General features: G+C 47.3%; 1 protein-coding gene across 2 annotated transcripts in view; it reads right to left on the reverse strand.

Moving 5' to 3' along the window:
• R3HDM2 (R3H domain containing 2) overlaps positions 1-22,523 on the reverse strand; it is a 282,716-nt gene that overhangs the window by 81,874 nt on the left and 178,319 nt on the right. For both annotated transcript variants that reach the window (XM_075337072.1, XM_075337071.1), the window contains 4 exons: positions 17,452-17,505; positions 14,131-14,360; positions 5,817-5,977; positions 334-426 (listed from right to left, as the gene is read on the reverse strand). In XM_075337072.1, the coding sequence (XP_075193187.1) occupies positions 334-426; positions 5,817-5,977; positions 14,131-14,360; positions 17,452-17,505 (538 nt within the window). The remainder of the gene's footprint in view (positions 1-333; positions 427-5,816; positions 5,978-14,130; positions 14,361-17,451; positions 17,506-22,523) is intronic.

Consider the following 22,523-nt stretch of genomic DNA (forward strand, 5'->3'; position numbering starts at 1 on the left):
TCTGCAAAAAAAGCTGTAGTGAATAAGACGACTTGAAGAATAGGACTTTAAATAGTATTTTTTTTTTTATAGCAGAAATGTAGTTAAAATTGGTTGGACGTCTACAAAACATGGTATTAAAAAACAAAAACAAAACAAAAACATCCAAAAGTACTAGATTATCTTTGCACGCATAAGATGGAGAGGATGACAAATGTATTTTGCAGCTAGACCAATTATAATTGAATAATTATTCATCCATACTGAAATAATGTTCCTCTTGGAATGACAAACTCCATGTACATGAGCCACCCATACAATTAATAGGAGGAGGGAATGGAGAAGTGAATATACCAGATTGTACTGCTGGGGAGGTGACACTGGCAGAAGCACTTGGGGGCAGGAGCTGGCGGAGTACTGCACCGGTTGTGGAGAGGGCTGGAGGGTCTTGGAACCAGCAGAGCAGCATGCAGAGAACAGGACAGAAGGGGTAGGATCATGTAGTGAGAGGAAAAGGACACAGTGGTTGAATATCGCAGGAAAGGGTTAAAAACAAAAAAAGAGAGAACAAAATATATGTTAGTTTCACAGTCATATTTACAAGGTCACATTTCTAGAGACAGGATAACGTGGCACAGAAATGAGCTCAGAATTTAATTAGTCTCATTCTCCAAATCTGAAGCATAAACAGATAAATGCTACAAATGAGTCACCGACTGCACAAACACCCAGGCAAACAACAGATATCAGACCGGCGGTCCCTGCACCGTGATAATAAACATTTCTCTCCGGACGGTGGGGCTTTCACAAGCAGAAGTATCCTTGAAGCACTTGGAGACACACGGAGCAGTACCACTACACTTACAGCGCATGGTGTTTCGCCGTACTGCAGCAGAGCTTCAGGCAGGGGGCACTGACGTCTCATAGAGGGTCTCTAGTAAGACTCACCGTCAGCAAGATCACTTCCCCAAAAGGTGGGAAAGTAAAGAAGTTCTTCCCTTATAATGAATACAATTTTTTTTTCTATCACTATTTGGCCAGGTTCATACAGCACTATTTTACCTCAGTGCGTGTAAGCCTGCTTTACATGTTACAATTTCGCATACGATATCGTATGCGATCAAACCCGCCCCCATCGTATGTGTGGCACGTTCAATTTTGTTGAATGTGCCGCACAAACGATTAACCCCCGTCACACGTACTTACCCGTCCATACGACCTCGATGTGGGCGGCGAACGTCCACTTCCTGGAGTGGGAGGGACGTTCGGCATCACATCGACGTCACGCGGCAGCCAGCCAATATAAGCGGAGATGAGCGGGACGTAAACATCCCGCCCACCTCCTTCCTTCCGCATTGCTGGCCGGGAGCCGCAGGATGCAGGTAAGATCTGTTCATCGTTCCCAGGGTGTCACATACTGCGATGTGTGCTACCCCGGGTACGATGAACAACGTGACGTTCAAATCATGAGGAATGAACGACGTGCGTACGATGGAAGTTTTACCGTTCATTCGCAATCGCATGTAGCAGTTACACACTACAATGTACCTTACAATGCCGGATGTGCGTCACTTACGATGTGACCCGGCCGATACATCGTAAGATATATTGTAGCGTGTAAAGCGGCCTTAAGCCAAAGCCAGGACTGGGTCAAAAATACAGAAGTGCTGCCCATATATCTTTTAGGACTAGGACACACGGCGAGTAAAACAGGCTGAGTGTTGTGCAATTTTTTTTTCAGCCCTAATCGGACTGAGAAAACAATTACAGCATGCTGCAAACGTAAGCTGATCCGTATTCACTCGCACCCATACAAGTCTATGGGTGCGAGTGAAACATCGCACTGCACTTGGATGACACCGGAATGCAGTGCAATAATCGCATCAACTGATAATGGAGGAGATTGGGAGATCACTCCCTCTCCTCCACAGCTGTGATCCGATAGCAGGATCAGATCATAGTATAATAACTCAGCTCACGCTTGCAGCACAGCGGAAGGCAGGGGTCATTAACATATTGCATCCGATGCTTTCGCATCGAATGCCATATGCTTGTGTGGCCCCAGCCTCATACTTTTCCTCTCAGATTGCAGCAGTCCTAACTTACAAATACTGATGTAAAATATTGACCAAATAATGGTGTGAACGTGGACTTCCATGATGTTATATAGGAAGATCCGCGAGAGCTATATTTTTTCATCAAGACATATCTGAATTCCTTCCGTGTTCATTGAGAAGTAGGGAAACATAGACAAGCACCAAACACACTCACTGCAAGGACATAAGCGATACATTCACAGCTAGAAAATTGGAGCATAGAGCTTGGCTTTCAAAGGCTACCACCTGGGCATGTGGCATTACTGTAAAGAGAAGAGCTGCAAGTGATATTAGGGGCAAAAGAGGCAATTTTCTGCATGCCAATAACCTTAGGCAAAATCACAGACTGTTCTGGTCATCTCTCCCCTTGTACAGTCTCTGGAGACCACCAGGCTGAAGATAAAGGACATTTTCTTCAGTCTGTGGCCCTTATTCATCAAGACTAGTGTTGTTCATGCCAGTCTTTACTGGGGAGTGTTGGTGTGAGAGTCAAGTCTTGAAAGTGGCAGGCACCACAATTCTTACTCCATGAAAGTGACCCAGTTAGGTGCAATATGCATCCAGAACCATTGAGCAGTTCTGGGTACATATTGCTAATTCCTGCCTAACCGTCCCTCTATACACTAGCATAGATAAAGAGATCTTTACAAAAAGTATTTCTAAAGATCCTTTATGATATGCTAATGAGCGCAGTGACTAGTCGCAAGGGTGTTCGTTCCTGTGATCATTCCACCTCCTTAGCATGTTGGCACGCCCACAGAAGAATGCCAACATGCTATTCAATGCACACTGCCTAGCGTCATCAATGGTGATGCGCTTACCTGTTGCCCGTTGTCACCGCATCAGATGCCGGGCACTGCGCATGATCAGAAGTCACCGCACTTCCGGTCATGCGCACTAGACCTCTCTGAAGTTGGGACGCATACACCCAGCTTCATAGTTTAAATGACTAGAAGTTTAGGGGACTTCCGATTATGTGCATTGAGCCAAAAAAGCAGCGTCGGCTGCGGTGTAGACCATGCCTCTGACAATGTGCATTCATTAGCATGTTACATGCTAAGGGGGCTGACTAGCCAAGGGAACTAACGCCCTTGCGACTAGTCCCTGGCCTCATTGGCATATTAGAAAGGATTTTAATAAATACTTTTTCTAAAAATCCCTTTCTCTATGCTATTATAGGCTAGGACAGCTAAGCAGGAATTAGTAATATGCACCCAGGCCCGCTCTTGGCTCTGGGTGGATATTGCCCCTGACTGGTTCCCTATATGACCGATGGATGGTGAAGGGTCAACTTTCACGACCCTCTGCACTTAGACTGTATGCACACTTAGTGACTGATAAGTAAACTGGCTTGTAGGCACAGGTACAAGTGACGTATGATTTCTGTACATCTTATACATTTAAGAACAATTACTTGGGCCAGACCTTCAGCCTCACATATATGTTACACACACTTTATACCAAAGCATACTATTTTGTATGTATATAATACGAGGGGTTGCTGATAAGTCTTTGGCTTTGTGATCTTTTCTTGTTTCTATGGTAATGAATGTTACATCACATGAAAACATCATGTGTCTAATATAGGTTTTCAAAATTTTGTGTTAGTTGCTTATGGCAACAGTGTTCTACGCACGCGGGAACACAAAACGGCGGAGTGTAATTCGATCTTCACAGTAATAGAGCAGAGGGGGATAAAATTCTTGTTTCTGCAAGGAAAGTCGGGGAAGGATATTCATGGTGATATGTCGCAGACATTGGGGGATCAATGCCCTTCATATTCCACAGTTAAGAATTGGGTTGCCAAATTTAAAACGGGCCACTTCAGCACTAATGATGAGGAACGTCCTGGACGACAGAGTGGTTGTTGTTCCGGAGATCGTCGATGCTGTGCACAACCTCATACTGGAGAATCAACGAATTTCAGCTAAAGTAACAGCAGACATCATGGAGTTTTCCCGTGAACGGGTTTGTGTCATTATCCATGAACATTTGGATATGAGGAAGCGATCTTCAAAGTGGGTCCACAAATGTTTGACAAAAGATCAGAGAAGCATGCGAGTGACAACTTCCCAGTCCATTTGTCAGCGTTTCCAGACTGATAAGAACTTCCTGGATCGACTGGTCACTATGGATGAATTTATTTGCGTGACCCTGAAAACAAGGAGCAGTCAAAAGAGTGGAGGCACAGTGGTTCTCCACATTCAAAGAAGTTCAGGGTGCAAAAATCAGCCACTAAGGTGATGGCGTCTGTGTTCTGGGATAAGGAGGGTGTGCTGCTAGTGGACTACCTTCAAAAGGGTTCCACCATCAATGCAAGGTATTACATTGAACTTTTGGACCAATTGAAGACAGCTCTGGAGGCCAAAAGGCAAGCTGTCCAAAGGACTCCGCTCACACTGCACAAGCGAACACGGCAAAACTGGCAGAGCTGGGCTTCCAACTGGTGGTCCACCCACCTTAAATCACCAGATCTAGCTCTCTCCCACTATCATCTGTTTTTAAACCTGAAGAAACACCTCAAGGGTACCCAATTTCACACCATTTCTGATACCATGGCTGCTACGAATGGCTGGTTTGAGGCACATCCGACATCCTCCTTTTTGCTAGGCTTACAGAACTTGGAATACCACTGTAAGAAGTGTGATGACATCAGTGCAGAGTATGTGGAATAAATGTAAAGTTTCATCATCCTATCTTGTTTCTTTCTGGGTAAAGCCAAAGACTTATCAGCAGCCCCTCGTATATCAATCTATAGGTTATGCGCCTACGTGACTTTTTTGGTGTTTTTTTCTGCATTTCTCTTTGGGTTTTGTTTTTTTGTTTTTTTTGTTTTTTTTTTTAATCAAAAAAAGCAAGGTAAAAGTATCCCAGCAGAGTATATGACATTCCTGACTCGCTGTGCACACGATGCTTCTTTTTTCCTTGCAGATTTTGTTGCTGAAAAAAGAAGCAGCATGTCAATTGTTTCTACAATTTTTTCCTGCGTTTCTATAATCCCCTGCAATGCTTTATCACTACAGGGGGTTATATCGCAGCACTTTGCCTCACACATCATGAATACAGCATGGATTGAGAGGCTCTCCGTAGCTCAGTAACTCGGGGTCGTCATGGTGGCAACCCAGGGTTACTAAGGCAGCGATCGGGTCTCCGTGATCGCATTACAGGGACCCAATCATCAGGGAGAGGTAAGTGATCCCTGTCCTGTCTTCTTAATGTTGTGATTGCCCTGACAGCAGCATTTAGGGGGTTAAACTGCTGGGAGCGGTGCGGGCAGTGAGTCAGGTCCCAGCTGTAACATCAGCCGGAGACCCGGCGGCGATCACGGGTGTACAGCGCCTGAACCTCCGCGATCGTGATGACTAAAAAAAAAGCACAAAAAGCAGGAAAAATGCATATGAAAAAAAAAAACCACGCAAACGCAATAAAAAAATGCACTTTTTTTTCTGCTGAGTTTTTCTTGCCAAAAGATGCTTTTTTTTTACGTGCAGAAAAGAAGCACATAAAACAGCAACATGGGCACATATTCATAATCTTTTTTTATTTTACAGTTCATGTGGGTAGCCTCCCGACAGTGAAGGGGTTACAACCAATGACCGAGCGATAGAACAGGGAAGATGGACAGTATAAAGAAGGATCAGAACAGCCATAGATAAAGCTAGAAATGCAATCCAGGACGAGGCGAGAGAGCCCTGAGAGATGCTCCACAGTGACAGGACGCAAGGCTCGGTGGTGACTCACCTGTGACATTAAGTGGTTACTCATGGACTGTTGCTGAGGAGTGGGTGGAAGTGGCTGGTGAGGATGGGGATGTTGCTGTGCACTGCAAGGTATGATGCTTCGAGCAGACGGCTGAGCGGAGGAAGCTTGGCTGCATACTTCTGGAGCGCCGATCGGCAAACCTGGAAAAACAGGCCATCCATCTCTCAGTCATATTTATTGGGGGGGGGGGGGGGGGGGACCAAAAAAAAAAAAAAAAGGGCAAAAGTGCAACATAGCAATAAAGCACGGCTAATACAATAGCAGTTTTCATATAAACTTAGAGCGAACTTTAAAACAAATCCCCAGACAGATTTGATCATTCCTGTTTCCATGGTAACGACCACAAAATAAGGACACGGTAAAAAAAAACAAACTGGATAATGAAGTGTTCGCACAGGAGATCCGTTTCAGATCTAATCCTTTCCTATAAGAAAGGACAGGAAGATCCAAGTATAAAAATAGAAGATAAATAAAAATGTCAGTGCACCCCAACATCCCAACCACTGCATCAGGTCGGAGAACGGTTCAATGTGTGTAGACGGATACATCCAGTTATAGAAGCTATTAACCCTTTAACGACCGTGGGCAGTAAAATTACGTCCCAGCGGTCATAAGTGTTAATACCACCCGGCTGTTGCGGGCAGCAGGGGGGGATCCACGCACATGTCAGCTGATTTATACAGCTGATATGTGTGCCTAGCAGGCATGAGCAGATCCACGATCTGCCCGTACCTGTTAACCCCTTAAATGGTGCTGTCAAATTGTTACACCACCAATATAATCGCAGTCAAAGTTTTCTCACCGCCCGACACCGGAAGTTACGTGACGTGATCACAAGGATCCGATGGTTGTCAAGGTAACACAGGGTCATATGATGACTCCTGTAGCTCACATGACTCACTTCCTGTTTCATCCGGCGAAGAGCTGTGCGAGACAGAAATGAGCAGATCTGGTTATCACAGCTGTGATCAGCAGATATGGAAGAGTGATCAGACTGCTGATCCCTATAGTCCCCTAGGGTGACTGGTAAAATAAAAAAAAATAAGAATTAAAAAAAGAAGTTTAGAAAAATGTAAAAAAATAAATAAATAAAAAACCCCCTAAAGAAGGGAATTTTGTTTACTTACCGTAAATTCCTTTTCTTCTAGCTCCAATTGGGAGACCCAGACAATTGGGTGTATAGCTATTGCCTCTGGAGGCCACACAAAGTATTACACTTAAAAGTGTAAGGCCCCTCCCCTTCTGGCTATACACCCCCAGTGGGATCACTGGCTCACCAGTTTTAGTGCCAAAGCAAGAAGGAGGAAAGCCAATAACTGGTTTAAAGACCAATTCAATCCGAGGAAACATCGGAGAACTGAACCATACCACATGAACAACATGTGTACCCGAAAAAACAGAAAAACCCCGAGAAAACAGGGCGGGTGCTGGGTCTCCCAATTGGAGCTAGAAGAAAAGGAATTTACGGTAAGTAAACAAAATTCCCTTCTTCTTTGTCGCTCCATTGGGAGACCCAGACAATTGGGATGTCCAAAAGCAATCCCTGGGTGGGTAAAAGAATACCTCATGATAGGGCCGTCAAACGGCCCTCTCCTACAGGTGGCCAACCGCCGCCTGAATGACTTATCTACCTAGGCTGGCGTCTGCCGAAGCGTAGGTATGCATCTGATAATGCGTGGTAAAAGTAAGTAGACTCGACCAGGTGGGTGCCTGACACACCTGCTGAGCCGTAGCCTGGTGCCGTAATGCCCAGGATGCACCCACGGCTCTGGTAGAATGGGCCTTCGGCCTTGAGAGAACCAGAAGCCCAGTAGAACTGTAGGTTTCAAGAATTGGTTCCTCGAGCCCCCGAGCAAGGGTGGATCTGGAAGCTTGCGACTGTTTACGCCGACCAGCGACAAGGACAAAGAGTGCATCCGGGTGGCGCAGGAGCGCCATGCGGGAAGTAGAACCTGAGTGCTCTCACCAGAACCAACAGATGCAAATCTTTCTGAAATTGATGGACTGGACGAGGACACAAAGAAGGTGAGGTGATATCCTGATTGATATGAAAATGGGATACCACCTTAGGGAGAAATTCCGGAACCGGACGCAGAACTACCCTGTCCTGGTGAAGGACCAGGAAGGGAGTTTGTATGAGAGCGTTGCTAGCTCGGAAACTCTCCTAAGAGACGAGACCGTTACTAGAAGGCCACTTCCCGTGAAAAACGGGAAGGTAGACATCCTTCAAAGGCTCGAAAGGCGGCATCTGGAGAGCAATTAGAACCTTGTTCAGATCTCAGGGCTCTAACGGCCGCTTGTACGGAGTGCTGAGAAGACAAACTCCCCGTAGGAACGTGCGTACCTGAGGAAGTCGTCGTTTCTGAAAAAATACAGATAGCGCTGAGACTTGTCCCTAAAGGGAACTGAGCGACAACCCATTTTCCTACCTAGATTGCAGGAAGGAAGGAAACATAGACGATGCAACCGGCCAGGGAGAAACACCCTGCGCCGAGCACCGAGATAAGAACATCTTCCACGTCCTGTGGTCAATCTTGGCGGACGTTGGTATGCTAGCCTGTCTCATGGTGGCAACCACGTCCTGAGGTAATCCTGACGACACTAGGTTCCAGGACTCAATGCCACACCATCCGGTTGAGGGCCGTAGAATTCAAATGGAAGAATGGCCCTTGAGACAGCCAGTCTGATTGGTCTGGTAGTGCCCCCGGTTAGCCTACCGTGAGGCACCACAGAACCGAGTACCACAACATCCTCGGCCAATTTGTAGCGACGAGGATGGCGCGGCCGCAGTCGGTCTTGATCTAGCGCAGTACTCTGGGCAACAATGCCAGAGGTGGCACCTAAGGTAGCTGGAACTGCGACCAATGCTGAACTAAGGCGTTTGCCGCCAGAGCTCGATGATTGTGAAACCGTGCCATGAAGCTGGCACATTGTTGTTGTGCCGTGACGCCATTAGATCGACGTCCGGCCTCTGTCAGCGGCGCCAGATCTCCTGAAACCCGTCCGGGTGAGGAGACCATACTCTTTCGGCCACACCTCAGCGACTTAGGAAGTCAGCTTCCTAGTTTCCACACTTGGGATGTGAATTGTGGATATGGTGGATGCCGTGTCTTCCACCCACATCAGAACCTGCCGGACTTCCTGGAAGGCTTGCCGGTTGCGCGTTCTTCCTTGGTGGTTGATGTATGCCACCGCTGTGGAGCTGTCCGACTGAAGTCGGATATGCTTGCTTTCCAGCCGCTGTTGGAAGGATTGTAGGGCAAGATACACTGCTCTGTGTTCAAGAACATTGATCTGAAGAGTGGACTCTTGCTGAGTCCACGTACCCTGAGCGCTGTAGTGGAGAAAAACTGCTCCCCACCCTGATAGACTCGCGTCTGTCGTAACTATCGCCCAGGACGGGGATAGGAAGGACCTTCTTTTTGACCAAGAGGTGAGAAGAAGCCACCACCGTAGAGATTCCTTGGCCGCCTGAGAAAGAACGACGACTCTGTTGAGGGACGTCGACTCCTCGTCCCATTGGCGGAGAATGTCCCATTGTAGTGGACGCAGTAAAACTGCGCGAAAGGAACTGCCTCCATTGCTACCATCTTACGTAGGAAGTGCATGAGGCGTCTCAATGTGTGCGACTGGTTCTTAAAGAAGAGCTTGCAGCCCGTAGTGAATGCTGTTTGTCTAGCGGCAGCTTCACTATCGCTGAGAGAGTAAGAAACTCTATGCCTAGATATGTTATCGATAGGGTCGGGGTCGGATCTGACTTTAAAAAGTTGATGATCCACCCAAAACTCTAGAGAGTCTCCAGCGCAACGTTCGGGCAGTGTTGGCATGTTTCCTAAGAGAGTGCCTTGACAAGTAGATCGTCTAAATACGGGACCACAGAGTGACCCTGAGAGTGCAGGACTGTGACTACTGCTGCCCTGACCTTGGCGAAGACCAGTTGGACTGTCGCTAGCCGGAAGGTAGAGCTACGAACAGAGGGTGTTCGTCTCCTATAACGAAGCGTAGAAACGCTAGTGCTCTGGATCAATCGGCACGTGTGGATAAGCATCCTTGATGCCTAATGATGCTAGGAAATATCCTTGGGACCTTGAGGCGATGACATGGCGGAGGGATTCCATCCGGAACCGCCTGGTGTCCACGAGCTTGCTGAGCATTTTTAGATCCAGAACGGGACGGAACGGCCCGTTGTTATAGGTACCGCAAAGAATTTGGGGTAAAAACCGTGACCTTGTTCCTGAAGAGGAACGGGGGTCATCACTCTTTCTGCCTATAGAGTGCACCCTGTTTGCAGAAGAGCAGCGGCCCGGCCGGGAGGTGGAGAAATTCTGAAGAATCGAGTTGGAGGACGAGAAGTGAGCTCTATCCTGTACCCGTGAGACAGAATGTCTCACACTCAATGGTCATTGACCTATGGCAGCTAAATATCGCCAAGGCGGGAGAGCCTGCTACCGACCGAGGCCGCAAGTCATGAGGAAGCCGCCTTGGAAGCGGGTTTTCAGACTGTCGCTTTTTTGGGCGAGACTGAGCCCGCTAAGAATCTTAGCTCCTCTGATCCTTTTGAGTCCACATTGGACGAGGAAAAATGGGACCTGCCCGAGCCTCGAAAAGGCCGAAAACCCCGACTGCCTCTTGCTCTGTTGGGGTTTGTTGTGTCCGGGCTGAGGAAAGGATGAATCCTTACCCCTGGACTGTTTGATGGTTACATCCAACGCTCACCAAACAGTCGGTCAGCAGAAAAAGGCAACTGGTTAGGCAACCTTTTTTGGAAGCAGAATCTGCCTTCCATTCACTTAACGAGCAGACCAGGCTCTGCTTAAAAACACGGAGTAGCGGAGGCTACCGCCGCACGGTTCGCAGAGTCCAGGACAACCTGAATCGCGTAAGAAACAAATGCAGACATTTGAGAGGTTAAGGATGCCACCTGCGGCACAGATGTACGTGTAACCGTGTCAATCTGTGTAAGACAAGCTGAAATAGCTTGGAGTGCCCCAAGGGAGAGAATGCCGGAGCCAACGGTGCGCCGACAGCCTCATAGATGGCTTTCGACCAGAGATCCATCTGTCTGTCAGTGGCATCTTTGAGTTTGCAGTTCCATCTCCCACTGCAACTATGGATCTAGCTACAAGCCTGGAGATTGGAGGATGCCGCTCGGGACATTGGGTCCAGTCCTTGACCAAGTCAGGGGACAGGGATAACGTGTATCCTAAGCCGTTTGGAGAAGCGCATATCTGGATAAGCGTGGTGTTCCTGGACTGCCTCTCTGAAGGCAGAGTGGTCCAGAAAAATACGTGAAGCTGACTCCTCCACTGGAGGAGCTGTGAGAAATAACCCACATTCTATAGATGGACGCTATAAGATTATTTACTATGGCGTCACAAACAGGTGTATCCAGATTGAGAGCGGTCTCAGGATCAGAATCCTGAGCCGCTACTTCCGCCTCATTACACAGCGAGTCCTTCTGTTAGGACCCTGATGAAACCGAGGCCGCTCATAGCGAGCCCACTTAGGCTGTCTGGGACTGACGTCCGTGCAGAGCCGTGACTCTGGGATGCGTGTGACATTCCCGGAGCTGTTAGTTATTCACACTGAGGGGGGCCATGGATCAATGATTCAACAGTGCCCATATTGTGAGAGACATGTCCGGACTGCTAGGCTTCTAGTATCATAGCCATAGTCTCAGAAAAACTGTCAGTAAATACTGCAGACACCGTCCTCATCCCCTGGCCATTAGTGCATACAATGGGAGTCTATGTACCTGCCGGCCGTATAGCCGTACATGCTGTACCAGCTGTATAGAAAAACATGTGGTTCTGCACCTTTGTTTTACACAGAGAATATGCTGATAACTCCTCCGCATAATCCAGGAGGGTATATACAACGTGCGACCAAACAGTGCAATGTATATATACAAGCATATCTATAAGTGCACTTCTGCACTAGTGGGGTTAGCACCACAGGTGCTGCTTAACGCCTGTTACAGCGATTGTGTGACTATCAGAATGCCAGGGTCTTCCACACTTGTCTCTGTATCGTACAGAAACTGACACTAATGGCTGCCGGTGTCCTTGTAGAGAAGGAAGCCGTGGGCGTGCCTGAGAAAGTGCGGGAATCCGGATTCACAGTGCACACAGTGAGAGGGGTGGAGTATGCAAAACATACTCCAGCTCTCAGCTCTGCTCTATGCAGCGTCACGCCCCTACCCTGACTGTCAGGGCTGTGGGCGGTAACGAAGGGAGACTAGGCCCAGAAGCCGGGGACTCGAGTTAACAGCGCGGCCGCCGTAAAAGCGCGGGCCGCGCTGAAGTCCCCGGCGCACCACAAGTGCCAGCCGCGCCGCAGTTCCAGCGGCCGGCGCGACCGATTCATAGAAGTGGCCAGCGTCCCGCCCCTCTCCTGACTGGCAGGTCTGGGGGCGGGAACGAACGGAAGCAGGCCGCAAAAGCCGGGGACTCTAGTTATCAGCGCGGCCGCCGTAAAAGCGCGGGCCGCGCTGAAGTCCCCGGTGCACCACAAGTGCCAGCCGCGCCGCTGCCAGCGGCCGGCGCGACCGATTCCTGGAAGTGGCCAGCGTCCCGCCCCTCTCCTGACTGGCAGGTCTGGGGGCGGGAACGAACGGAAGCAGGCCGCAAAAGCCGGGGACTCTAGTTATCAGCGCGGCCGCCGTAAAAGCGCAGGCCGCGCTGAAGTCCCCGGCGCACTACAAGTGCCAGCCGCGCCGCAGTCCCAGCGGCCGGCGCGACCAATTCCCATAAGTGAGCCTGCTTCAGCAAAGCTGAATGAGGCCATGGCACAGGCGCCGCAGCGCTGATGTCCCCCGGCGCACTACAACACCCAGCATGCTGCGGTGTGAGCGCCAAATGCACGGGGACACAGAGTACCTTGAGGAAGCAGGGCCATGTCCCTGATGTACTCCGCTCCATCCAGCATCTTCTCCAGGGGCTGTAGATGGAGCACGGTCTCAGTGCCTGGAGACCGGTAAATCCCACTTCACCCAGAGCCCTGTAAAAAGGGATGGGGAAGGAATCAGCATGTGGGCTCCTGCCGCCGTACCCGCAATGGGTACCTCAACCTTACAAACACCTCCGACATACAGTGGGGTGAGAAGGGAGCATGCTGGGGACACTATATGTGTCCTCTTTTCTTCCATCCGACATAGTCAGCAGCTGCTGCTGACTAAAAAGTGGAGCTATGCGTGGATGTGTTGCCTCCTTCGCACAAAGCACAAAACTGGTGAGCCAGTGATCCCACTGGGGGTGTATAGCCAGAAGGGGAGGGGCCTTACACTTTTAAGTGTAATACTTTGTGTGGCCTCCAGAGGCAATAGCTATACACCCAATTGTCTGGGTCTCCCAATGGAGCGACAAAGAAAGTTCAAATCACCCTCCATTTGACCCATTGAAAATTAAAGGGTTAAAAAAATAAAAAGTAAACACATATGGTGTCGTCGCGTTCAGAAATGCCCAATCTATCAAATTATAAAATCAATTAATCTGATCAATAAATGGTGTAGCGGCAAAAAAATTTCAAAATGCCAAAATTACGTTTTTTAGTCACTGCAAATTTTCAATAAAATGTAATAACAGGCGATCAAAACGTAGCATCTGCACAAAAATGGTACCATTAAAAAAGTCAAGCTCGAGATGCAAAAAAATAAGCCACTACTGAGCCCCAAATCCCGAAAAATGAACATTGCGGGTCGCAAAAAATGGCACAAAACATGCGCCACTTTTTGGACAAACGTCTGATGATTTTTTTTTTTTTTTAACCCCTTAGATAAATGTAAACTTATACATGTTTGGTGTCTTTGAACTTGCGCCGAGCTGAGGCATCACACCCACACATCAGTTTTACCATATAATGAACATGGTGAATAAAATATCCCAAAAACAATTGTGCAATTGCTCTTATATTTTGCAATTTTTACGCATTTGGAATTTTTTTGTCGTTTTCCAGTACACTGTATGGTAAAACTAATTTAAAACTACAATTTGTTCTGCAAAAAAACAAGCCCTCACATGGCTATATTGACGGAAAAATAAATGAGTTACGGCTCTCGGAAGAAGAAGAGCGAAAAAAAAACCGGAAAGCGAAAAAAAAAATCGTCCGATCGTGAAGGGGTCAACACTTGATTCTGAAAACGTTGTCATCTGTATTGTGGCTACAAGTCCCGGCCCAGGCAGAGGTGTCGCTACTGGAGCAGCATCATGTAAGCCTCTGATGGGGCTAGCTTGGGCTGGGAAACCTGTGGTCAGGCCAGGGATCCTGGCTGTAAACATGTGATGGGAGAGCTTACCTGGTCGGCCGGTGCGGCTGCTCGTGCTTTTGTTACTGCCAATGCTATCTCCTCTGGTCAGGATAGAGATTCCACTGAAGCTGCTGGCTTTGGTAACTGGAGGACGCATGTTGCGACAGGAGCCATCAGAGTCGGTGCTGCTCCATGGTCGGGGGTCCAGAGACTTTAATTCACTTTCAGTGCTGCTCTGACGACTGCCAGAGCCACGATTCAGCAGCTCTCTGTTGCCTCTACAGGGTAAGTAATGCTTGTTTCAGTTCATTATTCTCAAAATGTAAGTGCATGACACGGATTGTTACAATACATTCATTGTAACCCCCCCCCCCAGCCATCTCCACTGCTTTCTGGTATATGACTGAGTAATGGTCTGGCACATCAGAAGGATGTCAGCCTGCACCTTTAATCTAATGTACACGGGGTAACTGCAAATCTTAAACTTAAATAGAATTAGGCATGTTGGAAGTCAACAAACATGACCATTTGTTCTTAAAATTATTTCATAGGTGCATGCCAGCGGATTACCCTCCTTATTGAGGGTAATATGTCAGAAAGTTTTTAATTCCTCATCTGAGAGCAGCATGATGTGGGGTCAGAGACCCGGATTCCAGCAGTATGACACTTACTGGGTTGCTTCCTGTAGTCTTGATACAGTAATTGTTTTCTCTACTATAGATCTATCAGTTCTCTGCATGCTGAGCTGTATATAACCCTGCCCACACCACTGATAGTACCTTGCACAAAGGCAGAAAGCTGCCAATCAGTGGTGGGGGCAGAGCTCATGAAAATGGAGGACTACATGTCAGCAGGTTCACTAGTTCTCTAGTGATACTCTCCTGATGCTAAAACAGTTATATATTAAAATTGCAGCAGGCAGCCGAGTGACAGCTGAAATCAGGGTCCCTGGTCCAGACTCCCTTTAAAAGCACATACACACTAAACTGAGCATTCATGAGTTGACTCAAAGGAATAGCTGTGAGTTAAAAGCGCTCTCCTTCAGGGTGTTCCTCGAAACGCTAATGAGTCTAGAGCCTAAACTTTCAGCAAAAGTGTCAATGATGATCATGGCAGAGATCCGCATGTCTTCTCAGGGCTCTGCTGACAATAGCTGCTACTGGAAATATGTTAACAGCTAACTTTGAGAACATTAGCCTAGTCTGCGATTTCCCACACCTTAAAGAGGACCAACCATCAGGACATTCCTATATAAGCTAAAGCCAGTGCTATTCTGGTGCTATTATGCTGATTCTATACATACCTATAGTTGTAAGATCAGATGTTTAGTTTCTGATGGGCAAGTAAAGGTTGTGAAATGCACGGTTACTCGATTGATAGCAGCTACAGAATATTTAATCGGTGGATCGGATTTTGCTAGTTATTCCCGTCCCTGTCTGCTGCCTGTCCTTTCTCACTCCTTCCTCCCCCTGTAATAACAGAGACAGGGGGAGGAAGGACAGGCAGATGGGGCAGAAATAACTAGCAAAATCAAAACCACCTAATAAATATTCTGTTGCACCTCTAATCAAATAACAGTGCATTTCACAAACTTTACTTGCCTGTATATCAGAAACTAAACATCCGATCTCACAACTAAAGGTATGTATATTATCAGCATGATGGCACCAGTATAGCACTGGATTTAGGTTATATAGGAACATCATGATGGTTGGTCCTCTTTAAGAAGAAAAATATAGCTTACTCTATAGCCATTGTATGTATGAATGAGATGCATGGAAAAACAGACTTAAAGGGAACTGGTCACCAGTTTTTTGCTTTATAAGCTGCGGCCACCACCAGTGTGCTCTTATATTAAACATTTTAACATGCTGTATATTAGAGCCCAGAACGCTGTGTAGAACATAAAAAACACTTTATAATACTTACCTAAACCGGTCGCTGCGGTGGATGTGGGTCAAATGGACGTCTTCTTCCTCTGGTGCCTGCACCATCTCTTTCGTCCATATTTCTTGCCGCCTCTGTCGTTCTCTGAAGCCGCGGTGCATGACACATCAGAAATCATACACACTCGCCGGCATTCAGGTCCTGAGCAGGGCAGATCAAAGTATTGTAGTGCGCATGCGCGGGACCGGCGAGTGTGTATGATGTAGACGCATCATGCACACAGGCTTCAGAAGGAGGAAGAAGATGGCCGAAAGAGAAGGTGCCAGCACCGGAGGACGAAGACGCCCATTTGAGCCACATCCACCACAGTGTTTTTCATATTCTACACAGCGGTCTGAGCTCTTATATGCAGCATGTGAGAATGCTGTTTATAAGAGCCCACTAGTGGTGTCCGCAGCTTATAAAGCAAAACACTGGTGACAGGATCCCTTTAAAAATCAGCAATCGTATATAAAAGCATGAGTGTATAGGAGTGTCATGTCTGGAGCGACGTAGACTAGGAACCTGCAGCACCAGTCATAAAAGGTTTAACATCAGCAAATATCAAATGAATCCGGGCTGATGTAGATGGAGCCAAGATTAACATTTACCGTAGAGTAAGAAATTAGGCAGCACCATTTGGTTTCAGAAGTAAGGCTGGTCATACACTAGAAGGCTTAGATGGCCAGAAAGGCTGAATTCTACTATTTTCAATCAATTTGTTACACTAAATAGTGTGATGAAGATGGAAAAGTCATGACATATGTGTCAAGGTATGTGCAGATCAATTGTGTTATGATTACATTAAGCTGGGATCACAGAGACCGGACCAATATCTCCTTATTATGGGGAATTTCAGGGATTAAGACTGTGATCCAGAGTGACAACCTTGACGGGGAAGGCTGCATTTCTAGTGTATGGCCAGCATAGCATAATGAGGAAGCGGCAATAGACCCAGCCTCTGTAAATGTAAAAACACAGTAACTGAACATGCAACTCTAATAGCCCAATGCACGACGTATAAACTGGAAAGTCGTGAGCATATACTTGGATATCAGTCCAGGATCCATCTCCAAGTCAGTGAAAATAACTGGAAAGAATTGAAAACTTTACCTAGAAAGACAATCAAACACCGGCAGGAAAACTCTTACAGCTTTCAAATGGTTATAGATGCATCATGCCCTACTGTATGGACACCACAGTGGCTGCACAGAGCTCCAAACCAGACAGAACGGTACACAAGAAAACAAAAGTGATGGAGCAGCCATGAAAACCAGTCTTCTGATGAGAAAAAAAAAAAATACAGGGCGCCCTACAGGAACAGAACAGGACGATTGCAACAGACTACATGTCAAGAAGAACCTCACAAGCAGCCATGCGAGGAAGGTGTGGGCACCAGTGACCTGGACATAGAATACTTATAGTACACAACATAGAAGGTACCTAAACAATTGTCTCCTTTTGTGAGAGAGAGTGGAAAAGCCTTCACGGTAGAGTCTGTAGGTTACATTAAGAAGGATAAAATAGCATTGAGTTTGGCATCGTAAGGTGGCATGGTGTGTAAGAAAACTGAAGTACAGCTGATGTAAAGGGGTTTCATCATGGCTATCACTTCATGATCAGTGGGTGTCTAAACTCTGGTACCCTACTGATCCTCGGAATAAAATGTGCACATTGCTGGTGTAGTGCCCTCCATTGGCTAATCCTGGACAGTGACCCCTGGATGTACAAGGCTTCCAGCCTGGCTCCATTCATGGCGATGCAGCTTCATGTGCCTGCAGCACCACAATGGAGGGAAAAACTAGATGAGACCCATCACAATAAGCATTATATTTTTAGGATCTATGGGATTACAGCTGGGTTTATCAACCCCACATTTCTCAAACCTACATTCTCGTAAGCATATAAAAGGTTGTGACTGAGTCAAGTCCAGGCATTGCGGTCTATGTACAGAAATACAGCTGTCTGGACTAGACCTTAAAGAGGACCAACCACCAGGATTTTCCTATATAAACTAAAGCCAGTGCTATACTGGCACGATCATGTTGATTTTGAGTAATGAACTGGTCATCTCTGCCTCCATCCTCCCCATCCACCTCACTTTCTCCTCAGATATTTTCCTCCACATTATACCCTGTGTCTCCAGACCCACACGGCCACCTCTTGGCCTCTCCTGCTCCCACCCAGTAACACTCTCGATGCTTCTCCTCATTTCTGGAGATATTACTCCAAAACCTGGCCCTCCTCATCACATCCCCACAGAAACATCTAACTGCTATCCTCGATCTATGACAAATTTTTGCAACCATTCTAACCTCATACCCATTCACCCAGCCCCCGTTCCCCAGTCCCCCTAACAGCTCCTCTATGGAACGCTCGCTCTGTTTGCAATAACCTTTCCCACATCCATGATCTTTTCATCAGTAATAAACTCTCCTTACTCGGCATCACTGAAACCTGGCTCCCCCCTCTGACACTGCCTCTCCTACTGCACTTTCTAATGGTGGTTTCCATTTCTCTCACACCTGCCCACCCCAGTATCAAACATGGTGGAGGAGTGGATTTGCTCCTGTCAGAAGAATGCTCTTCACCCTACTCCCACTACCACCCTCCATTGCTCTTCCCTCTTTTGAAGTGCGCTCTGTCCACATCTACTCCCACTCCAACCGGCTGTCATTTACCGCTCTCCAGGGCCAGCCACCACCTTTCACAACCACTTCACCACCTGGCTACTTCATTTCCTTTCCACCAACATCCCCACCATCATCATGGGCAACTTTAACATCCCTATTGACACCTCCTACTCATTTGTCTCTAAACTTTTAACACTCACTTCCTCCTTCGGCCTCACCCAATAGTTCTCTGCAGCTACTCACAAAGATGGCCACACACTTGACCTCATCTTCACTCGCCTCTGTTCCCTATCCAACCTCTCAAACTCACCACTCCCGCTGTCTGACCGCAACCTACTAACAATCTCTTCCCTCTCTTCTCTAAGTATGTAACCCCACTTCACAAACTTTCATACCGGCGCAGAAATCTCAAACACCAGGATTTACATTCACTTTCTCAGTCCCTTCTCCCTCTTGCAGACTTTGCTTCTTTACACGATGCAGATGCTACCACTTTATAGAACATCACAATCTCTGCAGCTCTGCAGTCGGCCGCCCCCCTCACGCATTCCAAAACCCGCACTAACGACAGGCAATCTTGGCACAAGAGCCAGACAAAAAAAAAACTGAGACTGTCTTCCAGGATTGCTGAGCGCAGTTGGAAGAGGTCTCATTCCACCAAGCACTTCATCACATACAAACAGTCCCTCGCCACTTTCAAGTCAGCAGTCACTGCTGCTGCAAAAAAAAAAAAACTACTTCTCATCCCTCATATCCTCTATCTCACAACCCTAAACAGCTATTCAACACTTTCAACTCTCTCCTCCATCCCCAGGAACCACCTCCCTCTCCTCTCATCTGAAGACTTTGCTTGCTTCTTCAAGCAGAAAATTGACAACATCAGAGCAAGCTTTGGCCCACAATCACCACAGCCCCTTCTCACAACTACTCAGTCTTCTTCCTCCAAATCCAGTTTCTTTACCATGAAAGATCATCTTTACACTCTACTCTCAAGATTACATCTCAACACCTGCCCACTTGACCCCTCCCATGCCACCTCATTCCCAATCTCACCCCAATCTTCATCCTAAGCCTAACCCATTTCTTCAACCTATCAATAACCCCTGGTGTATTCCCATCATGCTTTAACATGCCTCCATCACACTCATCCTCAATAAGCCCTCCCTTGACCCTTCCTCTGTGTCGAACTATTGCCCCATATCACTTCTCCCCTATGCCTCAAAACTACTGGAACAGCATGTCCATCTTGAACTGTCCTCACACCTCTCTTCCTGCTCCCTCTTTGACCGGGTACAATCTGGCTTTCGGCTGCACCATTCCACTGAAACTGCCCTAACTAAAGTCACCAATGACCTACTAACCGCCAAAGTCAAGCATCACTACTCTGTCCTCCTCCTCCTCCTGGACCTGTGTTCTGCCTTTGACACAATAGACCACTTTCTCCTACTACAGATTCTCTTATCTCTGGGCATCACAGACTTGGGGTTATCTTGGATCTCTTCATACCTAACAGACTGAACTTTAAGTGGCTCCCACTCTCACACCACTTCCTCCCCTCGCCCCTTATCTGTTGGTGTCCCCGAAGGTTCAGTTCTTGGACCACTGCGGTTCTCCATCTACACCTTCGGCCTGGGACAGCTCATATAGAGTCCCATACCTTTCAGTATAACCTCTAAGCTGATAAGCAGATCTACCTCTCTGGACCTGACATCACCTCCTTACTAACCAGAATCCCACAATCTCTGTCTGCTATTTAATTTTTTTTGTCTGCTGGATTTCTAAAACTGAACATGGACAAAACAGAATTCATTATCTTTCCTTCGCCTCACTCAACCCCCCACCTGACCTATCCATCAAAGACAATGGCTGCTCACTTTCCACAGTGCCACGTGCTCGCTGCGTAGGAGTAACTCTAGACTCTGATCTCTCTTTCAAGCCACACACCCAAGCCCTCTTTACCTCCTGCCGCCTCCAACTCAAAATGTTTCCCGAATTTGTACATTCCTTTGCCAAGAAGCTGCAAAAACCCTAGTGCATGCCCTTATCTCCCGCCTGGATTATTGCAACCTCTTGCTCTGTGGTTCTACCTTATAACAGTCTTGCACCCCTACAATCAATTCTAAACTATGCCGCCCAACTAATCCACCTGTCCCCCCTCTACTCCCCAACCTCTCCTCTCTGCCAATCCTTTCACTGGCTTCCCACTGCCCAACAATTCCAGTTCAAAACACTAACCAGGACCTACAAAGCCATCCACCACCTGTCTCCTCCTTACATCTGTGACATAGTCTCCCGGTACTTACCCACACGTAACCTTCAATCCTCACAAGATCTCCTTCTCTACTGTCCTCCCATCTCTTCTTCCCACCACCGCGTCCAAGATTTCTCCCAAGCATCCCCCATACTCTGGAATGTTCTGCCACAACATATCATACACTCACCTACCTTGACAAGCTTAAAAAAAAACCTGAAGACCCACCTCTTCTGACAAGCCTACAACCTGCCGTAACCCTCAGTCCACTATAGCACCGCACGACCATCTCTACCCTCACCTACTGTAATCCTGACTCATCCCTTGTAGACTGAGCCCTGGCGGGCAGGGACCGCTCTCCTCCTATACCAGTCTGTGCCTTGCTTTGTTAATGATTCTTGCACTTGTCCCTACTATGTACACCCCTTTCACATATAAAGCACCATGGAATAAATGGCACTATAATAATAATAACTCTAAACATACCTTCAGTTGTGAAATCGGATACATAGTTTCTGAAATATAGGCAAGGAAAGTTTGTGAAATGCACTGTTATAATAGGTGCAATGGAATATGTAATAGGTCGGTCAGGTTTTGCTAGTTATTCCCTCCCCCTGTAGTAAAACCCGGGGTGGTCAGAACAGGTAGACAGGGGCGGGAATAACTAGCAAAACCCAACCCACCTATTAGATATTCTGTAGCTGCTATCAATCAAGTAACACTGTATTTCACACAAACTTTACTTGCCTGTATTTCAAAAAGTATACATGAAATCTCAAAACGAAAGGTATGTTTAGAATCAGCCTGATAGCGCCAGTATAGCACTGGCTTTAGTTTATGTAGGAAAAAAGAGAATTTTGTTACTTACCGTAAATTCTTTTTCTTATAGTTCCGTATTGGGAGACCCAGCTCATGGGTGTTTAGCTTCTGCCTCCGGAGGACACACAAAGTACTACACTTAAAAGTGTAGCTCCTCCCTCTGAGCTTATACACCCCCTGGTAGCCAGTCCTAGCCAGTTTAGTGCAAAAGCTGAAGGAGAATAGCCACCCACAAGTAGAACCGAGTAAGAACCGGAACAACCGGAGACTCTGTCCACGACAACAGACGGTGATAACACAAGGAACAAGAAAATTGCCAACAGGCAACAGGGAGGAAGCTGGGTCTCCCAATACGGAACTATAAGAAAAAGAATTTACGGTAAGTAAAAAAATTCTCTTTTTCTTTATCGTTCCTTTGGGAGACCCAGACCATGGGACGTTTCAAAGCTGTCCCTGGGTGGGAATAAACAGAAAAAACTAAGAAGTAGGCGGAGCCTAACTTCACAAGTGGGCGACAGCCGCCTGAAGGATGCGTCTGCCCAAGCTCGCATCTGCCAAAGCATGAGCATGCACTTGGTAGTGCTTCGAAAAGGTATGCAGGCTAGTCCAAGTGGCAGCCTGACAGACTTGTTGAGCCGTAGCCTGGTGCCTAAAAGCCCAAGAGGCACCGACAGCTCTGGTCGAGTGTGCTTTGATCCCCGGCGGGGGAGGCACCTGAGTACTCTGGTAGGCGTCCGAAATGGTCGATCTAATCCAACGGGCCAAGGTCGGCTTAGAAGCAGAGAGACCCTTGCGCCGCCCTGTGGTTAGCA

This window comes from Anomaloglossus baeobatrachus, chromosome 2, assembly GCF_048569485.1.
Source record: "Anomaloglossus baeobatrachus isolate aAnoBae1 chromosome 2, aAnoBae1.hap1, whole genome shotgun sequence".
NCBI classification, from domain to species: domain Eukaryota; kingdom Metazoa; phylum Chordata; class Amphibia; order Anura; family Aromobatidae; genus Anomaloglossus; species Anomaloglossus baeobatrachus.